The sequence below is a fragment of the Alternaria burnsii genome (genome assembly GCF_013036055.1).
Source record: "Alternaria burnsii strain CBS107.38 chromosome Unknown 726, whole genome shotgun sequence".
NCBI classification, from domain to species: Eukaryota; Fungi; Ascomycota; class Dothideomycetes; order Pleosporales; family Pleosporaceae; genus Alternaria; species Alternaria burnsii.
Window position 1 is genome coordinate 127,159 of NW_024066126.1, and position 22,028 is coordinate 149,186.

Here is a 22,028-nt window from a genome sequence, read left to right on the forward strand (position 1 = left end):
GTTGTATGGTGCACCATCTACATGCTCATGACTACTTGATGAGATTGCCTCTTTCGTCGTCGTCGTCATCAGTCTCTTCTTCACTGTCTGTTTCGTACTCGCTCTCCTCCTCTGTCTCTTCTTCCTCGTCGGTTTCCTCTTCACTGCCACTCTCCTCCTCTTCTTCCGCAAGCCAGTCGTCGAGCGTCTTCTCTTTTTGCGGCACCTTATTCGCTCCGCCAAGACTGGAATCTCCACCCATACCATTTAGACTTCGCGGACTCAACATGCTGTCAGGTGTCATCCTGCTACTACCACCGGCTGCAGCGTCTAGCCTTTCTGCTGCAGACATGTTCTTCGCAGTCTCGTAGGCGGAAACGTATGTTGAAGAAGAGTTTGAGATGGCCTCATCGCGCAGAGCCGGATCTGGTTCGTTCCCCTCTTTGACCCAGCGAGGCAGATCTTCATAACCTCGCACACCACCGACGCCGCCTTCGTCGCCGATAACAAGACTGGCACTGCCGAGCACGTAACCTTTTCTTGTTTCACTTGGACTCGGAATGTGTGGTACTGGTTTCGGTGCGAGAAGTAAGAGCGACGCGAGTTGTGTCGACGTTGGTGTCGCCAAAAGCGACTTGTACACGCGGGCGCGGTCGCGGAGATCATACGAGGTATCGTACCTCACGAGTAGGAGTACATAGTTGTATAGTGCCTCGATAATGTGTGGCTTCTCCTCTTGAGGCTCCTCGTTTTGTGGAGCCGACTCAAGATGCTCGTCCCTAAAGCCGCCCTGGTCTTCCTGGAAGTCATCCATCAGCGATGGACTCGGTTTAGGCTCTTCTTCTTTTGGCCCTGGAGGCGGGTTTGCAGCCAAGTGATGTACATAGACTTTTGCTGCCAGTAGCACGATTTGAAGTTTTGCCGGCTCAGCTTCATCCGCAAAGCCTTTGACAAGAATGCGCAAGACGTCTGCCGCGATGTTGTTCTCAGGATCGATGCCCGCAAACTCTCCAACCAGCCATATGATGCTCGCTCGTGCCTGGGGGCTGGTCGCTGCATCCAAGTGTTTTGCTAACCGGACTACGGTCGTCCGGTGAGCGTTGGGGTCCCGTTGAATCAGATGTCGGATAACCTCCAGTGACTCAGCAACCAGGTGAGTATCAGCGGACCCAATGTGCTTTAACAGCAACTTCAGACATCGTGCCGAGGTCTGTGGGCTTGTCGCGGGGCTTTGTGAACATCGCCCAATTGCACGCACCGACTCCTTAACCAGCGCGGGATCCAGACTGCCAGAATGTGAGAAATGGCTCAGTTCGGCCAAGATTAGACTCTGCAGCCTCAACTGTGCGTGAGGGAATATCAGAGTAAGCAGCTCTAGCTTGAGCTGCCAAATGTGTGGCGCGTCTGTCGATCGCACCAGGAAGTGGGTGTAGTACTTGACGAACGGCTCCGGATGTGTCAGACAGACCTGTACGATGTTGTACAGTGCTATGTGCTGGATGTCACCCGCAGATCTCAAGAGGGATACCAACGGTCCGATGGCCTGCGTCAGGTACTCTGGAGTACCAAGATATAGGTATGTCCTTGCTACCGCTATCACCACAGCCGCATTCCGGGATTGCAGGAGCGATTGGCAGCCCTTCAGTAGCAATTCAAGGTCCGGATCAAGCACAGCGACCTCTTCCATGTCCTGTTCCTGTTGTTCCTCATCGGACTCGCTTTCTGAGTCGTAGAAGCCTTTTGTCGATTGTTTCGTCTTGCTATTCGTGTTGGCACTAGCTGCCTTCTTGACTTTTCTCGTCCGGCGCGGAAAGCATCTTCTTGCATATATCATCATGAGTCGTAATGTAGCCAACTGCCCCCACTCGTCCATATCAACTAGCTTTCGTACCAAGGAGCGATAGTGCGGGTGTATGAGGTCCAGACGGTCTGGACACAGTTCCAGGAAAGATGAGACTGCTGCGCCAGTTACGAAGTACTGTTTGTCTCCTAATAATGTCGAGAGATATTCGAGCAGTTGCGGCTCGGTATTAGGGTCCAATCTGTAGCACTTGGGTATTGCCAGAGCTGCTGCTCTCCTCACGTATGCCGACATGTCGCCAGAACCGCGCTTGATGCCCAGGCTGACAATCTGGCTAATGACAGGCACCCTTATGCTGGACATGACGCGTAAAGCGAGGGCTCGGAGTTGAGGGTTCGTGTCGGTGAGGGATTTCTGTATGGTATTGATGGAGAGGAGCGCGGTATCCGGTTCGTGTTCGGCATGCTGGAGGAGGTAGATGTAGACGAGCTTCTTGACCTGGAGGGACGGCGACGCGACGTTTTTGATTACGTGGGAGAAGAAGGGGAGGGTCTGCGAAGGCGGCTGGCGGTAGGACATCTAGATGGGCTATAGTCAGTTACTAGACGTTCCACAGCGTCCAATGGGTGTTCCTACAGTGACGACTCTGCGCAGTCCTTCGAGCACATCGCGCTCTGATCTGCTGTCAAGGAGCTTCTTGAGCTGGCCCGAGGGCAGTTCCTTTGTGGGGGCTCGGCGGACATTGCTGGCATCGCGGGCGGCTTCGAGGGTAAGGTCGCGAGCTGCGGAGAGGGACCAGTGAGCGAAGTTCGAGGGATGCATGACAACAACGGCACCGAGCAATTACATGTCCAAAAAGCCCAATGGCACAGGGGAGAGGAGCACAAAGCAGGCCGCATATCTGTATGAAAATTGTGAAAGGCGCCATACCTGTCTCCAGCAAGCTCGATATGCGACTGATGGACTCCATGACCGCGACTTGCGCGTGGGAGAGCGCTTCGGTCCGCGCTTCGTCTCTGCCCACGAACGGGATGTCGACTATGCAGAGCCAGGCAAGGGAGGAAGCAGGTTCTGGGCCTGGTGGTCGTGATCAAAAGTGCTGGCGTGCATGCACTTGGAGTTCTGATGGATGGACAACGTACGTAGTGGGGGTGGTCAGGGTGCGGGTACTACTGCTGATTGGCGTCGGGGCTGTCGAGGTTGCGCTCCCCAAGGCCTACCTTCCGCCCCGAATCAGTACACCGATGACAGACGGCACCAGCACACACGACAGCCGAGAAACTTTCCACAAGTAATCCGTCTGTCATGTCGCCAGCACCCACCGTGCTCTGCCCGTTGACCCTTCCGGGCCTGCTTCATTACCTTCTCACTACACAGTCCGACACATGTCCAACGCTGCTGATCGTATGCTCGAGCCGAGACGCATTCATCCAGGACCTTGCAAGCTCACTGCAGAATCACGACCGTCATGACACGCATAGTCTAGAGCAGCTGGTCGCGCCCACTCTTCACAACTTACTCACGACACGGCATGTCAAACTCGCCTTCTGCGCGTCTGTGCAAGCCTTGTTAGCCTACTTGACTGCATATGGTCGGTCTGGAACTAATCTCGCCGACGAAGCCGACCAAAGGGAAAGGGTCGTTTTGGTGAATCCACTCGCTCTACATGCGCCCACGTCTTTCTTCTCAGCTCAAGGCCTGTCTAGATGCTTTGCGGCAGCGGCCGAGGTTGCGCTCAAACCCGGTGTAACGCTTCATATTGTCGAGTGTGAGGGAAAGCGCGGGCATCCGGACGAGCACAATGACGAGGACGCAGACATGGAAAATGATCCCCCAGAGCCCTCCGCTGAAGCGCAGACCCAAGATCCATGGGAGCAGGAAATCTCCATCTTGAATGTATCAGCCCGCAGATTCGGATCTGGCAGCGGCGAGCGAGCTTGGGCAGGTCGCACCACTGGGGCCAAGTGGATAGCAGCAAGGTGGTTTCTCTTCCACAGCCTCGAGAATCAACAACCACACGCAGACCAAGGGTGAACAATAACGTGCTCTAGTAATCATAAGTAAAAGGATCCTGCAGTTTTGATTCGCCGTGTATGCGCCATCAAGCCGGACTGATTGAGTCCATCTACATGGCCGTCGCTTCGTTACTTCGTGGGAGCCTAAGCTGCCCTGGATATCCATCGCTTCCAATCGAAAGAAAATGACACCTCCCGCCACATTGCTACATAATTCCCCCTATTAGCCAAGCTTATGCAACCCTGTTTACCAGTCCTTCTTGATGTCGAAAGACCAGGTGAACTGCAGATGGGTCTGCTTGTCATCGTCGACGAACTTGGAGACGGCGGTGTAGTGGCCACGGCCGAGCATACCGGAGGGAGCGGTTTCGGGTTCGACTGGGACGCGTGTCAGTAGATTGTGCAAGACGTTGTCGGGCTGTACCTACACTTCTTCTCGTAGTATGGCTTCTCCTCTGTGTTGGGACCGTACGAGCCCTGTTACAACTGTTAGCTCGTGTCCCCATGCCCTGGTGTAGCGGGTGTGCCTACCATCATCTCCTGTAGCTTCTCGCTGACACCCATGCGTGAGACCTTTTGGAGGTACTTCAGACCGGACAGAATGTCGTGTTGGACCTTGAACTGTGCCTTCATGCGGAACCGAGCACCCTCCTTGATGGCGAACGGCTTCTCCTTGAGAGCCTCGACAGCGCCAGGTGCGCGCAGGTCGATAACGATATCATCACGGCCTTCGACCTCGAGAGCGAGGGAGAGGATGATACACCGGCGAGGGTCGTTGGGGTCGGAGATGTCCTTGCCTTGTCCAAGACCAAGGGACTTCTTCCACTTCTGGAGAGACTCGTCGTTCTGGTCTGTAGCAGGACGGGTTAGCTATAGATACAGGCGATTAGCTCCTCGGAGAAACTGTGGAACCTACCCAGCTGCTGGTACTCGTCAATCGTCTTCTTCTCGCCAACCTTGAAGCCCTCGGTCTGCTCGGCGTGTAGGTCGTCTGCGTGGTCGGCCATGGCTGATGTAAGTGGTTTATTGGGAGTGCAAGCTTGGGGAATTGGTGTAAGTCAGCAAAAGAAATGTTGTGGAGAAGTTAAAGGGTCAATGGTAGCAGTGAGGGGCGCGGCCTCGTGTTGAGCCTCGCGGTTAGCGGGGCACATTCACCGCTCCAGCAAGTCGAGCTCCTCATTGGCTACGTTCCTGGTTGCCGCAGTGCTGTGGACCCTTTGATATGCCGCAGGCTGTCCAGACTCCTGCTGCAACACAACTACCTCTACCATGGTCCTGTTCCTAGAGAAAGAAGCGCCCTGAGGTATGAACTGTCTCATGGTCGAGCATAGACCAAACCCCGCTCGTTCTTTTTTTGGATCGGCCAACTACGTCTGCAGGTTCGTGTGGAATGCGACCAAGGATTGGAGCTTCTGCCAGACCGACACGCCTTGTCAGTGAGCTTCGTGACGTGGTTAGCGCTATGCGTGGTAGCGTATGCATCCCGTCTCGGAGATATAAGCTTAAAGTGATAGTGCCAGGTGATGCCCGGGCAAGAGAACAGCTTGGAACAGACGAGCTTCTTTGTGTGTAGCTTCGCAGCGCCGGTTTCGATGATTCCTCAAGGGTGCCTGCGGAATTATACTCCCCGAGGTTTGACCAGATGATCACGGGGCCCGGTCTCTGTTTTGCGGCAACAAGTGCCCCTTTAACGCCATATCAATTGAGTTTGCGCCGCATGAGTGGGACTGTCTGCTTGCGTTGTTTGAAAGTGAAAGTGTGCTGCTGCTCAGGAGAAACGCGCTGCAAAGTCACGAGAAAGTGCCAAAACGCGTGACTTTTTTACACTTTCCTAATCGAGCGCGCGGAAAGACCAGACGACGCTTCATCGGGCCTGCAATGCCATGACAATATGAGCAGAGCCAATCGGCAAGCAACACAAGCATGGCAAATACACTAGAAAGGGTGTCGCGAAACTTTTTGCGTTCGCGCAGACACGTCCGGGGTGGCTGGGCGTCATCTTCCTGGGAGCGCTAGTGCACAGGGATAGCACACCCGTCGCTCCTTGCTGTCTCCGTCGCATCGCAGCATCTTTCATCACGTCGATCGCGCGCCTTCACTCCCTCTCGCCACGTCGCCGTTCCCTCACGAATCGACGCTCAGCTGCTTTCACCCGTCGCGCGACCCGGTCCGCCAGTACATTGCTACTGACGATTGCGCGCGTCATACGTAGTCCAAACCCGCTCCGAAACTTCACGCAACCGCCTTTGCGCTGCGCGCTTCACATATCGCCAAAACGCGTGCTATTTCTACGCGCACATCAGATCAAACTTTAATACATACCCGCAACATCACCACCATGGTCTCTCATCGCAACCTGCCCGAGAGGAAGAATCCTCTCCTCGAGCCCACCGATGCCACAGCCGGTATGTACACGTTGCATCGCGTTATTTCAACTAGCCATCTAACAGTTGTGCGCAGTCGAGATTCTCATCGAGAGACGTCGACTAGGACAGACGAACCTCGGTGTAAAGCCCGGCGTCAGTGGCCTTACCAATGCGACCAAGCCGGAGAACATGGGCACGTTCGACTACGCGCATTTGAGGGTTCCATTGCCAAAGGACCTGACAGGATCCGGCATTTTTACATTGAACAAGACCTCGGCTTTCCCCGAATCTTACTTCCTGATGGTACGCGATGAAAAGAAGCCATGGCAGTTGGCGCAGACATCCGACTAACGCGATAAACAGCGACGTAGCAGCGACGGCTACATCAGTGCCACAGGCATGTTCAAGGCTGCGTTCCCTTGGGCCTCCCTCGCAGAAGAGGAAATGGAGCGCAAGTACCAAAAGACGTTCCCTTCCGCGGGCGCCGAAGAAGTCGCCGGAAGCGTGTGGATTGCGCCTGAGGAGGGTAAGTGACTTACTTCACCCCTACCCAGAACCTTGCGCTAACGGAAATGTTATATAGCTCTCGCACTGTCTGACGAATACTCTATGCGTCATTGGATTGAGGCACTTTTGGACCCCGCGCCGATCGAGAAAGGCAACAAGGATAAATCAAACACCCACATTCAGATGCCTCCCAAATTCGACGTCGCGAACGCCACACCTGCGACTCTCCCCGCACCTGGTCTTCGCACAACGCGCGCGCGCTCGGCTCGATCTGTATCACCTAGCAGAGGCGCAGCAACCCCCAGCCGAAAGTTTGCGACCCCACGCAAGTCACGATCCACAAGAAGTGCGATGAAACCTGAACTCGCCAAGGCTGACGAGGTCGTTACTCCATCGAGTGCTCTGCAAACTATCATTGCCAACGGCGCGACACCTTCCGAGTCAGTCGCGTCATCTGTCGATGGCGAGGTCAAGGAGAAAGAGGTGGCGGTCGAGAGGACAGAGCCAGATGTCAAAGAGGGCACCGTTCACATTGAAGTCGAGCAGACTGTTGAGACTAATGGCGACACCGAAAAGACGAGCACTAATGTCACTGTCGATGTCCCACACAGCCACGCCGCACTTCCTGAGCCGGAAGACCCTACCGCCATGATCGAAGAGGCCAAGCGAATGGTCGCAGAAGCACAAAGGCTAGATGGCGCATCGTCATCGCAGGTCGCCAAGTCGACAAAGCGTGGAATTGAAGATGTCTTGGACGTTGAAGATCTCGCCGAGGAGCGCTTGAGCAAACTTGCAAAGGTTGCATACACGACCGAGCAGAAGATGACCAAGGAGAAGGTTACACGGAGAGCGCTGGTTGGCGTAGGTGTCATGGCAATCATCGGGTAAGTCTTCACTAAACAAACTCCATATTGGGCATACAACTAATGAAATACAGCACCGCCTTCCAATACTTTGTATAAGCCGATCATTATGCTGTGTTATTTCTTTCTTACACCATACGGTCTCGCGCATGTTTTGGGTATTTGGAGGCTCTCCCTCGCGCGATTGAGTTCCATGTGCTTTACTTCACTTCGATTTGTTCGCAGATACCAACACCCAAATTTTTCTGATCTTTTATACAGGCGTCCGGGAGGCTTGTACGCTATTGCATGAAGGACATTGGTGGCTGGCTCCCTTTGGAAGGAAAGGAACTTGTTCTGAAGTGGGAGCGGCAACACTCGTTCTGTGTTCAAATGGAGAAAAGGTTGTCCGGGTGGTCAACAGTAGAGCATTTTAATCTGATATCCCCCAATTCTCATTGTTGTTAATCACACTATCGATCCCGTGATGTCAGAGATCATCTTGCGTATGCAGTGATGACATTTACAATCCTCTAGCATTAGCTAGTTCTCCAACCTTGCTGACTGCCTCTTCAAAGTCGTCAAATGCATGAATGGGCAGTTTAGCTTCTTCCAGCACCTTTTGTCCTTTCTCTTCATTTGTTCCCCTCAATCTAACGACGACTGGTTTGTCTACTCCAATCTCCTTGAAAGCCATTATGATTCCCTCGGCGATCATATCGCACAACGTCAGTCCTCCAAAGATGTTTACAAAGACAACGGAAACGCGGGGATCAGATAAGATGAGCTTAAACGAGGTCTTGATAGTGGCGGACGTCGCCTTGCCACCCGTGTCGAGGAAGTTGGCAGCAGAAGTCGAGTAAGGCGGTTGAGACAGACGCAGAGAAAGCGTGTCAACCGTGTTCAACGCGAGTCCAGCACCGTTGACCAGAGTACCTATCAGATTTCGCGGTCCTTCTTCAGTAGTAGAGGACGGTGGCGTTTGAGTCTCCGCCTGAGTAGTGCCAGCAGGAAATTCAGGAGAACCTAAAGGTATATAAACAATACCCGCTTCTTCTGCTTCTCGATCTGTAGCGGAAATAGAGGCTTGGCCGCGTAGAGTGTGAAGATCAGCTTGTCGTTTTCCTGACTTGAACGCTGCGTCGTCGAAGAACAGGTATGGTTCGTAAACAAGCATCTCGTCGCTCTCTACAGACAGAGCGAGCTTGACATGCGTGTCTATGGCTTCCTTCTCTTTGTATAGCTTCCAGAGATTCTTAATCAATTCGACTGTTTGAGCTTTAGCTTTAGGTGGTGCAGCGTCGAGTTGCATGTGTGTGATTGCGGCTTGTATGGTCTCTGAACTGGGGCCTGCACGGTAATCAAAGGGAAAGCGACGGACGCGTTGGTTGAGTGTGGAAGCATTTGCGGTGGGTGATGCGATGATTGAAGGACTGCGGGCTGAGCGATTGGGGGATATTCCTAGGTAATGTGTTGACGGTGAACCCTCAGGTGGTACAGTTAAGTTGATCTTGTACTCTTTGAGGAGGTTTGTAGATTGGTCTCGGGTGAGATGGAGAGTACGTCTTTGTTGAGGCACGATTGACGGTCTAGCGGAAAAGGCAGGTCTCCGTGTGAAGTTTGAAGTATGATATGAGCGGCGTTGTTGAGTGGCGGATTGTTCCTGGTCGCTGTCAGTATCTCGATACCCGGTCTCTCTCAACTTCGAACATACAGTTTTCTTCACATTGCCACCGGCCTTTGCAAGAATATCCTTCATCACACCGCCAAATTTAGCAGGATGATCCACCATAGTCACACCGGCATTTTCAAGCGCCTTGTACTTTGAAGCCGCAGTGCCTTCTCCCAGACCAACCCACGCGCCTGCATGACCCATTACCTTTCCGTGCGGCGCTTCGAATCCCCCAATCACAGCGGCGATAGGTTTCGGATTCTTAACACGCCTCTTGTAGTCATTGATCCAGTCCGCCGCCTCCTCTTCTGTTGTACCGCCTAGTTCGCCGACGATGATGATAGCTTTGGTATCTTCGTCATGCTCAAAAACTTTCAAGGCATCGACAAAGTTGGTCCCAGCGATCACGTCACCTCCTACTGCGATGCATAGACTCTGACCAACACCAGCTCGCGTTAGAGATCCTACGGTCTCGTATGAGAGCGTGCCAGATTTTGCTACAATGCCGATGTGCCCAGGAGAGAACGTTGGGAGTGGTTGGAACCCGATCCTGCACTTCCCAATAGCAGAGATGATACCAGGGGCATTGGCACCAACGAGCCGCGACTTGGACTGCGACTGCAGCATCGAATGTATCCTCATCATATCATGCAACGGAATGTGTTCGGCAACTGCGACGATAAGCGGCACCTCGGCTTCAATGGCCTCTTCAATTGCAGCTGTCGCCTGATGAGCTGCCACATAGATTCCCGTGGCATCTGGCTTCAATTGTTCCATCGCGGCCCTCACAGACGGCAATACAGGCAGCCCAAGATGCTCTCCTGAGCCGTTGGGTTTCACACCGCCAACCACATTGGTCCCCCATTCTATCGACTCTCTTGCATTCGCAGTGGCTTGTTTTCCGGTAAATCCCTGGAATATCACGCGTGTGTGCGAACCGATTTTGAGATTTTGAATGGTGTCATCGTAGTTGTTGCATCGAGAGGAGACCGAGAAGGTGGCACAAGGTGTCCGTCGTCCGGACTTTTGCGCCGTGCGGACGTTATTGCGCAAGACACGCACTTGCTGTGAAAGCATATCGGATAGAACGAGCTTTTAGATCAACGTCATAGACTGTTTCGGTACTTGGAACGAACGGTCAAAACCACCACAACCGGATCTCAGTGGTAGAAAAGAAAAACAATAACGAAGCACGCTCTTGCTTTGTTCGCTCAAGTTGAGTCCTGTATCTAGACATCTGGTACCTCAGATGAGCTCAGAGGTAACTAACCGACGTGCATTGCGGCTACATGCGAGTAGCCGAATGGACCCCTCATACATCCGAACCTCGGGCGACATCGGAATCCTTAAACAACTGTTTGCGCGCCCTGCAGACTGCGGGTTTATGGTGTTTTTCTGCGATTCACGACCGATGGTCGGCGGGCATCTACCGAAGCTGACAAGCTCAGCTGGTTTGGAAGGGCAGTTTCTGGTGTAGCCTAGACATAGCAGAGGAGCAACATGCTACAGGCTAATCATAGTATAGCCGACACTCAAGTTCTCACCAGACGTTGGTATGATTTCTTTTTCACATTCAAAGTCAGAATTTCATGTGCAACTATACGCAGACCTCGGCCATTTTCATGTGTTGCATGCCCAGCGGAAAAGTGCCTTGCATGCTTACCCCAGATCCCCCGGGGCCGCGGAAGTGGGTCGCGTGACGTTGTTGGCGTCGGCTCGCGTGGCTTTTTACACATCACCCGCCAGGTCAAACAAGACAATTGACCGCCCGCGCGACCACGTCCACCGCCTCCTACTCGTCCACGCGCTCCGCTAACGCTGGCACGCGACTCATCGTCATCATCGTGATCGAGAACCATGGCCGATGAGAAGGATGACCGCGGAAGTTGAAAGCATGGATACCTGAAAGTCCGGGGGGGCCATGGGTGGCTCTTGAGCCTCTTTGATCCACTACTAAGCCCTAGGCTTCACGAGGTCTTTTGCTTTGCTTCTTCCTCTGCTTTCTGCTTCATCCTGCGCTAGTTATGAGCTGCTAATTATACTACACTACACTTCTTTCAGTGTCCTAGTCCATCGGCCCTATTCAGTCATGCTACCTCACGTACTTCTCCTCGCAGGCTTCCTCCACCGTAGCCATGCCTTCTCGATACCACACGTTCCTCGCCTCGGCGATTTTGTTGGCGCCAGTCACACCCAGGCACTGCAGCAGCCGTTACAAGATTCACTCGATGTGTGGATCGAGAAGGAAGGACGTATAGCACTAGACAAACTCCTGGCAAACATCGCACCTGGCGGTAGTAATGTCCAAGGGAAGGATGTAGCGGATGGCACGGTCATTGCGAGTCCGAGTCAAGAGAGTCCAGATTACTGGTTCCAATGTGAGTTTCGCAAACCTGTGCTTGCTACCAATCAATCACTAACGTGCATCTAACAGGGGTTCGCGATGCTGCCATAACTATGAACACCCTCGTAGACGTTTATGCCGACGGCCCATCCTCTTCTCGCGGTTCCGCGTTGTCTTCTATCCTCGGCGCATATACTTCTCTCTCGAGCGACATTCAGCACACCTCGAACCCTTCAGGCACATTTGACGATCTTTCTGGATTGGGTGAACCCAAGTTCCACGTCGATGGCACACCATTTACTGGCTCCTGGGGACGGCCTCAGCGTGACGGCCCAGCGCTACGGGCCTTGACGCTTATGCACTATCTGCGTGAATACAATGCCTCACACCCCTCACTCTGGAGTTCAGAGTCATCTGAGGATTTCTTCGGACCATACTACACTGCGGAGATGCCGCCGCGTAGTGTCATCAAAGCCGACTTGGAATACGTCAGTCACTTCTGGAACCAGTCAAGTTTCGACCTTTGGGAGGAAGTCGAGGGCCTGCACTTCTTTAACCTAATGGTCAGCGCAAGAAGTTTGAAGGAAGGTAGCGATCTTGCAAGAACATTTGGAGATATAGGTGCAGCGCAATGGTACAAAGAGCAGGCTGATCACATCGAGAGTTTCCTCGGCAAGTTCTGGGATGCTCAGAAAAGTCACCTTGTGGAGACGTTGTCGAGCAAAAGGAGTGGACTGGATTGCGCATTGCTCCTTGGCTCTCTTCATGCTCTGCCTGCAGATGATTTTGAAGGCGACTCTGCATACCCACCTTGGTCTGACGAGATTCTCGTTTCGCTTCTTGCCCTTGCTCGTGACCAACGCGATCGGTTCCCCATCAACAGCAATCCATCGGACGAGGACCAAGATGACGTGGAAGAAAACTCATTCGAAGGAACCGGTATTGGGCGTTATCCTGAAGATGTATATGACGGATATGGCACCTCTAACCGTGGTGGTAACCCTTGGTTCCTGTGCACATCGTCGGCTGCCGAGGTTCTTTACCGTACCGCATCACGTCTCTCGGTTGCTGGCAATTTGACCATCTCTGGCACCGGCCTGCCTTTCTTCGAGGCCCTCCTTGCAACATCATCTCTTGACGTTGATGTTGGCACATTCGGTCCGTCTGATGCACTCTTTCATTCCGTTATTGAGCGATTGCACACCACGGGCGATCAGTTTCTCGAGGTCATCAAGACGCACGTTGATGCTGAGGGTAGCATGAGTGAGCAGTTCGATCGTGTGACTGGTTATATGAGGGGCGCTGAGGACCTGACATGGAGCTACGGAGCATTCCTGCAGGCCGCCAGAGCGAGGAAAGTATTCATGGACCTTTGAAAGATGATGCATTCAAGACGACGCAACCATGAAGCGAGATAATGAGTTATGAATTATGACTGATATACGACCTTTGAACAGCGTGGAGTTTTTCCGGTCCGACCATGAACATGAAGATTAGATACCCTCGTTATACTACAATGACACTCTTCCTACTAAATATTCATGTATGTTGCAATATAGATGTGTGCAGACGGACAAGCACTTCAGCCATCAAAGTAAAGATAACTCAAGGATCAGTATTAATAATTTATTCTCCAACCAGAGAGCTGCAAGGACACGTCCTATGTACTAGGGAGACGTATCGATTTTAGTCCAGAGGCCAGTACTCATGGATGTTATGCTGTGTCTTCCATCCTGCTTGACATTAGCACATAAAAGCAACTTCATATGCCACAAGAACTTACTCATGAACCAACAGCAGATCGGGAAGAACAGCGTGTTTACTGCGCCCCAGGCGATCAGAATACCAAAGTCCAGACCTATTCTTGAGTGTAAATCGAATAGTATCGACCGACTCCCTTCGACAACTAGAATGAAATGTTAGCAGCTGACATCGCTGGCATGTCGTGAGTGGTATTGCTTACTCGAATGTAGAGGCCAAGCATATCCCCATCGGTAAAATCCAGGGGCAATCTCAATGTCGTAGAAAGAAGTGGACACGTTGGAGATGACCCAGAAGATCAAGAACAGTCCCATCCACGGCATACCCACTACCATTGCTACATTCTCGCACGCCAATCCCAGCGCAATCATGCCAAAGAAGTTGAGCATCCAGTATACCACAAAGGTTCCACTTCCATAAGCGACTGGGTTACCCTCCATCATGTTTGTGACTTGTGTTTCGCTGGTAATAGAATTTGTGTGCCAGAAGTTGATCTGGAAAGCCATCGAGACGAACGAGTAGGCAAGGGAGAGCATGAAGTAGGCGGATATCGTAGCGCACCAGCGCCAGATGATGAGCTGGGGAAACTTGAGCGGTGGGTGGTTCTCGGGCTTGAGGTATTGCATGTGAATGGGCATATAGAAGGAGAAGCTAAAGAACGATATAATGATAAGATCTATAAACGAGGTTAGCCAATTTATGGGTGGAGAGTACGGGCAAACTTACAAATGAGTCCGATGGATACGGCAGGGATACCAGTATACGGATAGAAAGGCCGCAGGTTGAACTCGGAGAAGCCAATCGCTGGGTTGATGGCTTGGGGCGCGTTTTGGATATTTGAAAGCACTGCTGGATCGCTCGCACGCTGCATCGCCATCTGTGCCCATTGCTGTCCGACCATACTTTGTGCCTGGGTCATGAACTGGCTGATGATGGGAAACATGAAATCAAACCAGTTGGTATCATCTCTCGCATCTTGGTAGATCAACTGACACGCTCCCAGAGGATCGTAACTTGCGTTACCGTTGGCGATAGCGGAGTACAAAAGCGCGCTCGCGTTGGGGTTGATGATGATAGCAGCCCAGGCATCCCAATTGTAGACTGCCTGTCGGACTTGTATCGGGTCGTTGTTGAAATCTGAACCAGGCCGGACGCCCCATCCCAACGTCGGCTGGCCGCTGCTCAACTGCTGTTGTACAAGTTGCGTGATAGTCGGTCCAACGAAAGGCGCGTTCCCGGTGTTGTCGTAAGGCGCCGCTCCATCCATATCCACAACGTAAACGAGCAAATGGCTTAGCCTATTCTCGACCTTGAAGAACACAGCCCAGTACAGCGATAGCACAGCCAAAATGAATGCCATCAAGAAGGCTGTCGTGATAATCCACTTTACGACAGCGCGATTTCGAACTTGTCGGAGATCGGGATGCCAGAACCCTACGGGTTGCATGTCAGACTGTTGCGATTTCTCTTTGCCATCCTCAGCTTCCTTGGGCGCCGTTTTCCCACGATTCGTTTCTGGATGTCCATTTGTGCCTTCTTCTGCGTTGATCTGGGCCGGAGGACGGAATGCGCGTGGTAGGCGAATGCGATTAATTAGTTGCGACATGGTTTATCGAAGCAAAAGGATGAGGCGCAAGTATCTCAAGGGAGATGGACCACAATTGGTCGCTTAAAAAGCTTGCTGCCCTTAGAGAATGGATGGCGGCCATTTGGTTTTATTTGTTGTTACGGGTATTTCCTCTAAGGGCTGTTTGCTCGATGGTACGGAAATCTATGACGTGTTAGCGAGTTTTAGATCGGAGCGTTATGGTGACGTTTGCAGCCGCGAGATCCTAGCTCCAACACTTAGCTCCGCGGCGTCGAGAAGAGAGTCTAGATTTGATATTAGTTTTGTATTGATCGTCCGGGAATATCGATAATTAATGAATTCCATGCCCGTGCATAGCTATCATGTTGGGGATTGATTTTATCGCATCAGCATCGCTCAAATACTCGGTATAGACCTTTTAGGTTTGCGACCTCCATCACACCCCCATTGAGTAGCCCTTTCGTGCCCACTAGTCTAGCCTTACAGGCCGGAAATATGGTGTATTCGATTGCCCGCAGTAGCTTCTTCCGCCTTATAGCAATCTCGATGTCTTCATCAGCAACAGTGCCCTTGTCTTTGCTGTCATCGCTCTTCTGTGCTGATGGCGGCAGAGGCAGACTTTCAGGTACGTAGAAGGACGCAATCTCTCGCAGCAATGTTTGGAAGCATCCCTTCTCCTCATTCCAATTAACATGTGGTCCGAGGCGTAGCAGGAATTGAGGAAGTTTGGCCATAGAAGGAGTGTATTCCTTCATCAGCAACGGAATAGAGCAAAGGTCGCCTTCTGGGGTGATCTCCATGGAGAAGTATTCGCCTAGCAGCGCTGCCTTACTGATCAACTGCTCCTTGACAACCTCGACAACCTCATCCCAGTCTACCTCGTCCGCCGCATCGCCTGCATTGGTCTTCTCTTGTTCTGCGGCAACCTTGAGTAGGTCATGTAGTGATAAAGGCGGATTGAAGCGGATTGATCCGTAATTGGCAAAATCCGTGAGACCAACTTGGTAGAAATACTCATTGCAGAGCATGCCGTAATCGACGAGAAACAGCTTGACGCCGCCTTGTATGGCTGCTATACGCTTCTGCTCGTCAACAATACCAACAAATGTATGCGTCGAGATAATATCCGTAAGCTCGTTGTGCATGGCATCTCGAACCTCTGCGCGAAGGTCTTTGACGGACGTGAGACGACAAGCTATTGGTTCTTTTTCTGCGAGCTCGTATTCCATTTCTTCTTCATCCATTGCAATCTCTTCGACTGATTTCTGCGGCTGCAACATTGACGTGATCTTGCGTGCTGAGGCATCTGTGCGGACAAGGTGATTATCATTCCGTTTCTTGGTTACTGATTGCGGCGCCTTTGAGCCGCTGCGATCAGATGCATCAACTGTCGCAGGAACCGAAGGTGAAATCTGTTTCATGGGCGTTGCGAAGGGGACTTTGGGATTTGAAAGCAACGACTGAGTCATGAACGACCGGCTTGTGTCCACCTTGCTCAAGCTTTCGCGGATCGAGTCGCATATGACAGCTATGATTTCGTCTTCATTCAGAAAATGAACCTCGCGCTTGGTAGGATGCACATTCACATCGACTCGTTGAGGCTCGATTTCGAGACTCAGATAGAAGAATGCATGCGCTCCTTTTGGTAGGAAAGTGGCATAAGTCTGCTCGACACTCTTTTTGATTACTGATGACTCTACCGATCGGTGGTTGATGAAGAGTAGCATCTGCGTCCGCTTGATCGTGTGGTTTGCGTTACTGACCCAGCCGTGACACTTGAAGCCCCAGCGGTCGTCTTCGACGTTTAGGGATAGCAATTCGTTCGCAACAGCGCTGCCATGGATCTGCCGGATTCGGTCTTTAACCGTAGCAGAAGCAGGTACGGTTACACCTGCGCTGTTTTCGCCCGCCTTCCTACAGGAGAAACCAACACCTGCGCAGTGAACAGCATACTTTCCGACAAGCTCGAGGATCTTTGCATACTCTTCGCTGGCGGAGCGAAAAGCTCGGCGTCGTGAAGGAACGTTGTAGAACATATCTTCTACCTGCACTTATGAGCTACAACCACAATCGGCACAGATTGAGAAGAACATACCGTGATGATTGTGCCCTGTCGGCCAGCCTTGGGCTTGGGCTCTGCGCTCTGGCCGGGCTTCGTGCTTGAAAGCTTGCCATCGGCAAAGTGAGCTTCCCACGCACAACTTGACTCTTTCGTCCTCGTCGTGACTTTGAGATGAGCAATGTGGCTAATGCTCGCCAGCGCCTCGCCACGAAAGCCATACGTGCCGATGGAGGTCAGGTCTTCGAAGGCTTTGAGTTTGGAAGTCGTGAAACGTTCGCACAATATTGGCAAGTCCTCTTTCTAGGAAACGTTAGTATATGACGATCCTGAGAGAGACTACACATACATCGATGCCGTGTCCATTGTCGGTAATCTGCAGCAACTTGAGACCACCATCTTTGACCAGAACTTCCAATGCGGTCGATCCTGCGTCCACAGCATTCTCAATCAACTCTTTCAACGCGTTCACTGGCGCGACAATGATCTCTCCGGCCGCGATTTTGTTAACGACGTCTTGCGAAAGTGCCTTGATCCTGCGCGGTGCAGGAAGTGGAAGACTATCATCGCCTTTCCTCTTTGTTCCACGTGGCGACTGCGGCGTAAGCTCCATCTCATCCGCCATCTTTGCAAACCGAACTGCGCATTCGAAATGATAGTTCAAGGTGACGCTGGTGAGTGATGCAAGACGGAGGTGTGGCCGGACGGGAAGCGCGATGGAATGCCCCACTTTCGCGCTCTCACGTGGCCAGGCACCTCTCTCAACGTCACATCTTCAGCCTCATCACGCTTCATCATTCATCAAAATCCAAAGCTTTGGGGAGATGAAGGAGTACGCTCAAAGTAACATTTCTTGCAAAAGACAGCTCGATGCAAATCAAGGCAAAATAGCGTAGAGAAAAGAGTTGGATGCAGCAGGGCGTGTAAGCGGCACATCCAGGTGGCAACTGCTTCTACGTGATATCTCAGGATCCGACTACTGCTTCTTCTCTTTTCAAGGTTATACGGGAAAACGTTGCAGTGATGTCGACCCCATCATACGCTCGCGCCACAGCCTCGTCTGCCTCCAGAGCTAGCCCAAGATCATCGAGCACTATCCATACCACAGCAGAACCGACGATATCTTCGCCATACAGTGCAAAGATCTCCGCCACACCTGAAAAGCGCGCTCAAGCCCCTCTGACTCCGAAGAAAGCCCTCAAACGACCATCTCTTCTTACACCTCGGGCAAGAGACCAGCTCATCTACAATCGCGATCTCTACCCTATCAAACTCAAAGATGTCTCCAAGCCATGCCTCTTAGCAGACCTTCCATCCGAACTACGCAGCCTGATATACATGTTTGTCTTACCAATGACACATCACATCTCTGATTCTTGGCCCGCAATCCTCAAACACGGACAACAACGGCCACCTCCCCTACTCCACATCTGCCGTGCGATCAGGATAGAAGCGGCATACGACTACTACACCAGCACAGCCTTCAAGTTTACAGTTCGGAACCTCAACTTCTATCCTGTTATGAAATGGCTCGATGAACTACCAAAACAGCATCGCGCTCTGCTGTTATCGCGGAACCGACATTTAGAAATTAACGTCTTACCGAGCGTAAAGAACACCTTCACATATCCACCTAAAGGCTGGTTGATTGATGGATACATGCAAGATCACTGGAAAGCATGCCAGCCCTTTGGAAATATCTACACAGTACCATCTGACCTACATAAATCCCATTTTCTTGTGTTCTGCCGGCTAGCTTCGTGGTTTCTTTGGTGTTCGAGATCGCCACAAAAAGATATCAGGTGGGCTTACACATTTGAGCAGTCGCCATTCCATAATCCTTTTGGGTTGCCGGGTCTACAAGAGCAGGCGGTGTTAAAATGGTTTCTCAATCATCATGCTATGGTCCTAACGATGGGATGTGTGGAAAAGGCATGGAAGAGAAATAAATCTGGGGCGGCGATGATGCGAGGGGATGTCATGAAATGGCTGGAGGCGTTGGACCGATGGTACAAGACACGCTGGAACGAAGAGGTAAGTGAAGGAGGCTGGGACGAGCAGATGGAGTCAGTGAAGAAGACTATTCAAAGGTGGTAATTAACGGACATGGTTGTTGGATATTCAAATTCTAATCTGGGTATCATCGCTAGGAAGGAAGGGAAATGCCTGTTTCTGCATATAGAATTTGTCCTTTGCCCTATCACCGCACATCATGCTTGTGGGGCAACATGCGCTCAGCGAACATTGAGGAAAGCGGGCTCGAAACCGTAAAGGGGAGTACCAAGCTATCAAAATCGTTAACGGCAACACCCAAGCTCCGGGACATAGACTTACTCGTCGAAGGGTGAAGACGATGTCAGTGACTGTAACAGTTTGGCGCCCACTTGAGTCCAAGATGGCGCATACATCTTTCAATATCTGATAGTCCGTTAGTGTCTGCATGCAGCTACTCGACCAGATCAACTGACCCGGTGCAGCCTCTCCTTGAGAGCTTGACGGATATCATCATATGTTGTTGCCGAAATGCGCTTCACTCCGCCACGGCGAGCTAACCGACTAAGGTGTAAGTTAGTGAACAAGTCAATCGAAGTAACCGCACGCGTTTCGCGGTGTTCAAACACAAGAGCATGCTGCAATGAGACTGCCCACGCTCTTGCTCATGGTGATCTAGGGCCACTTACCGTATATCGTTCTTCGAAATACCGTATATGTTGTCTTTCCGAATTTTCCTTCAACATGTCAGCCCTTGCATTAACTAGGGCATGAGCTGTGAGCTCACATATGACGTTTGAGTCCGCCCTTACCCAGCCCTTTTCCTTTTCCTATTCCGCCGGCGCCCTTACCCAGCCCGAGCCCCAGTCTTGCCGCTCTGGAAGCAGCTGGTGAGGCAGAGATAGTTGTTCCTGTTGCTTGCGGCCGAGGTGCTGACGCGTAGCGGGATGGACTGCCAAACTGCCTGGGCCTTTCGTTAACCATGCTGCTGCATTAATGGTGTTGTGCTCAGGTAGAACGAGCGATGACGGAAGCGCTGTGTTGGTGTGGCTTGGGCACGGGCCGCAACGCCACGCGCTGAGACGCGTCCGCGTTGTCAGGTGAGAGTGGGTGCGGTGAAGGGACGCGGGGTATCGCAGTGGGGTACTATCTTCTCTTGTCGACAACAAACGCGAGGTGAGAATAGGTCAAAGTTTAGCGGTGAATCATAATAGACAGTGGCGGCCATGTTCATCTGCACAAGGTCGCTAAATATCATGCATCCTGTGCGCGGCAAACGTTACTCATTAGGTTCCAGGTACTAGCCCTGATGCATTATTAATACTAGGGTATACGTGATCGTAGGGTCCTTGTATCCAACCTAGAGACCATCTCTACGAAATGAATGTCGCCTCAGTAAACAGAGTACCCTCCTCTTCTTTGACCTCATCGCCAACCTTGACCTTGATAGTCATCTTGGGCGCATATTGGTAGATGTACGGCTTTGTGCCAGCTGCGCTTGCGACGATGGTCTTGATGAAACCTGGCACTTCAGCCATAACATCGACACGGTCGATGGTCTTTCCCAGAGCACCAGAAAGGTCTGCAGTGACTTCCTTGCCATCCTCGGTCTTTCCCACCCAGTGGTAGCTCGCCGAGGTAGGCTCCGGCCAGCCGGTCTCGTCTTGCTTGATCTCGGTGTGCTTCACATCGCCTGCGGTGTTGGCGAAAAGAAGTTTGTCATCGGTTGCAATTCCGGCGACTCGGACTACAGTCGATGCGTAAGAAGCGGGAGTAGTGAACTCCATGAGGATGGCAGAGTATGATGGTGATTGGAAGTTGACGAAGTTCCATCGCGCAGCTGTGTGTGTTAGTCGGAAGCGTTTGCATACTTGACAAGATGCTTACCAGCGTGATGTGGCTTCATTCCCTGGACAGCATGGCTCAACATGCCGCGACCCTTGACGTCGACCTCTCCCTCCTTGGTGATGATGGTGCCCTCGACGCTGCATCGCGGCCAGAAGTGGTGGTGCATGAAGCCCCACGGCGCCTTCGGATCGGTGCCGTAGTTGGTTGTGCCGTCCTTTCCGCCCATGAAGCCAGGAGCAGTCCTGGTGAACTTGACGTTGACCATGCTGTTGTCGTTCACAGCCGCCTTGATGGTGTATGCGTTGCCATCTTCGGAGAGTTCGATTGAGACGCCGTCGGCGTAGAAGGAATGCTGGTCCTCGTCGAAGCCGTAGTTTGAAACGGGGTCACTTGCCCATAGGAAAGGCTTCTCGCTGTTGGGGTAGAAGAGCTTGCAGTTGAACTGCACGGTCACTCGTAGGCCGCTGTAAGCTGTAAGTACTGTGGCCGTCTAGACAGGCAGAGGGCACTCACGCGACGTTGTTGTAGATGACCTGCAGGAAGCCCTTGTGGCCGGCATCGGTGAAGAGGTAGAAGGTTTGGGTTTCGACGTTGGTGTAGTCGAGCGTCACCCACTTGAGGTCCTTCTTGGTCAGCTCCGTGTAGGCGGGCTCACCACCCTTCTTGCCCACGGGCTGGATGGCTTCGGGGCCGTATTCGGGCTCCTGGGTGCCGGCAACCGCGGCTAGTCTACATTTGTAAGTACGCGTCCTCTACGACTACACGGTGTACGCCACGGTCGCGCAGGCACGTGTGGGGGCGAGGGTTGCACTCACGTTGACTTGGCCCAGCTGAACATGTTGAGGGCAGGTCGGGGCACTATCCAAAAATAACAGAGGTGCGTAGGTAAAGGCGGTCACGAGGTTTGATTGGAGGAGGGCAGAAAAAACTCTGGAAAGGTTCTGTTCAACAGGTCTGGATCTGAAATTTTCGGGGTGACGAGAGCACGGCCGGGAGCAGGTAGGTGCAGCGACGTCCAAGGGCGACGTCAGAACAGACGGTCGGGACACTTGGTGGGCGTTGATATGCTGCGGGGGTATCACGAGATGGTGCTGTCGGGGTCTGAGGGACCTCGGTGCTTGGGGAGGTTCTTTGGCGTGTTCGTTGAAGATGCCAAAGACGCTGCCGACATGGGAGTTGAGGCGGCGGTGCATGGGAGAGGCTTAGCCGTAGCTTCCCGATGTTGAACGAATTGGGCAACCCGCGCGCCCTGTG

At 52.3% G+C, this 22,028-nt stretch overlaps 9 protein-coding genes across 9 annotated transcripts; 4 read left to right on the top strand and 5 right to left on the bottom strand.

Annotated features, from left to right (window-relative positions):
• Positions 1-31: 31 nt before the first annotated feature.
• Positions 32-2,602, bottom strand: GT037_010193 (arm repeat-containing protein; the record flags this gene model as incomplete). The annotated part of the gene is made up of 2 exons (XM_038935240.1): positions 32-2,359; positions 2,417-2,602. 2 exons carry the CDS (start codon positions 2,600-2,602, stop codon positions 32-34), a joined length of 2,514 nt encoding a protein of 837 aa, XP_038782036.1.
• A 483-nt stretch (positions 2,603-3,085) lies between these two features.
• On the top strand, positions 3,086-3,814 carry GT037_010194 (uncharacterized protein; the record flags this gene model as incomplete). The annotated part of the gene is made up of 1 exon (XM_038935241.1): positions 3,086-3,814. The coding sequence occupies one exon, from the start codon at positions 3,086-3,088 to the stop codon at positions 3,812-3,814; it is 729 nt and encodes a 242-aa protein (XP_038782037.1).
• Positions 3,815-4,042: 228 nt separating this feature from the next.
• Positions 4,043-4,802, bottom strand: GT037_010195 (e set domain-containing protein; the record flags this gene model as incomplete). Its single annotated transcript, XM_038935242.1, has 4 exons — positions 4,043-4,173; positions 4,224-4,272; positions 4,327-4,646; positions 4,712-4,802. The coding sequence occupies 4 exons, from the start codon at positions 4,800-4,802 to the stop codon at positions 4,043-4,045; spliced, it is 591 nt and encodes a 196-aa protein (XP_038782038.1).
• A 1,331-nt stretch (positions 4,803-6,133) lies between these two features.
• On the top strand, positions 6,134-7,630 carry GT037_010196 (apses transcription factor; the record flags this gene model as incomplete). Its single annotated transcript, XM_038935243.1, has 5 exons — positions 6,134-6,200; positions 6,256-6,464; positions 6,525-6,687; positions 6,745-7,552; positions 7,606-7,630. 5 exons carry the CDS (start codon positions 6,134-6,136, stop codon positions 7,628-7,630), a joined length of 1,272 nt encoding a protein of 423 aa, XP_038782039.1.
• A 403-nt stretch (positions 7,631-8,033) lies between these two features.
• Positions 8,034-10,259, bottom strand: GT037_010197 (succinyl-ligase subunit alpha; the record flags this gene model as incomplete). Its single annotated transcript, XM_038935244.1, has 2 exons — positions 8,034-9,173; positions 9,225-10,259. 2 exons carry the CDS (start codon positions 10,257-10,259, stop codon positions 8,034-8,036), a joined length of 2,175 nt encoding a protein of 724 aa, XP_038782040.1.
• Positions 10,260-11,271: 1,012 nt separating this feature from the next.
• Positions 11,272-12,902, top strand: GT037_010198 (glucoamylase i precursor; the record flags this gene model as incomplete). The annotated part of the gene is made up of 2 exons (XM_038935245.1): positions 11,272-11,560; positions 11,617-12,902. 2 exons carry the CDS (start codon positions 11,272-11,274, stop codon positions 12,900-12,902), a joined length of 1,575 nt encoding a protein of 524 aa, XP_038782041.1.
• A 291-nt stretch (positions 12,903-13,193) lies between these two features.
• GT037_010199 (dna mismatch repair protein mutl) lies at positions 13,194-17,559 on the bottom strand (the record flags this gene model as incomplete). The annotated part of the gene is made up of 6 exons (XM_038935246.1): positions 13,194-13,432; positions 13,490-13,963; positions 14,014-14,721; positions 15,360-16,920; positions 16,971-17,237; positions 17,284-17,559. The coding sequence occupies 6 exons, from the start codon at positions 17,557-17,559 to the stop codon at positions 13,194-13,196; spliced, it is 3,525 nt and encodes a 1,174-aa protein (XP_038782042.1).
• Positions 17,560-17,957: 398 nt separating this feature from the next.
• Positions 17,958-19,031, top strand: GT037_010200 (uncharacterized protein; the record flags this gene model as incomplete). The annotated part of the gene is made up of 1 exon (XM_038935247.1): positions 17,958-19,031. One exon carries the CDS (start codon positions 17,958-17,960, stop codon positions 19,029-19,031), a length of 1,074 nt encoding a protein of 357 aa, XP_038782043.1.
• A 137-nt stretch (positions 19,032-19,168) lies between these two features.
• Positions 19,169-21,612, bottom strand: GT037_010201 (survival factor 1; the record flags this gene model as incomplete). Its single annotated transcript, XM_038935248.1, has 9 exons — positions 19,169-19,219; positions 19,269-19,352; positions 19,403-19,490; positions 19,616-19,663; positions 19,714-19,914; positions 20,304-20,766; positions 20,814-21,238; positions 21,288-21,503; positions 21,590-21,612. 9 exons carry the CDS (start codon positions 21,610-21,612, stop codon positions 19,169-19,171), a joined length of 1,599 nt encoding a protein of 532 aa, XP_038782044.1.
• Between the last annotated feature and the right edge of the window lie 416 nt (positions 21,613-22,028).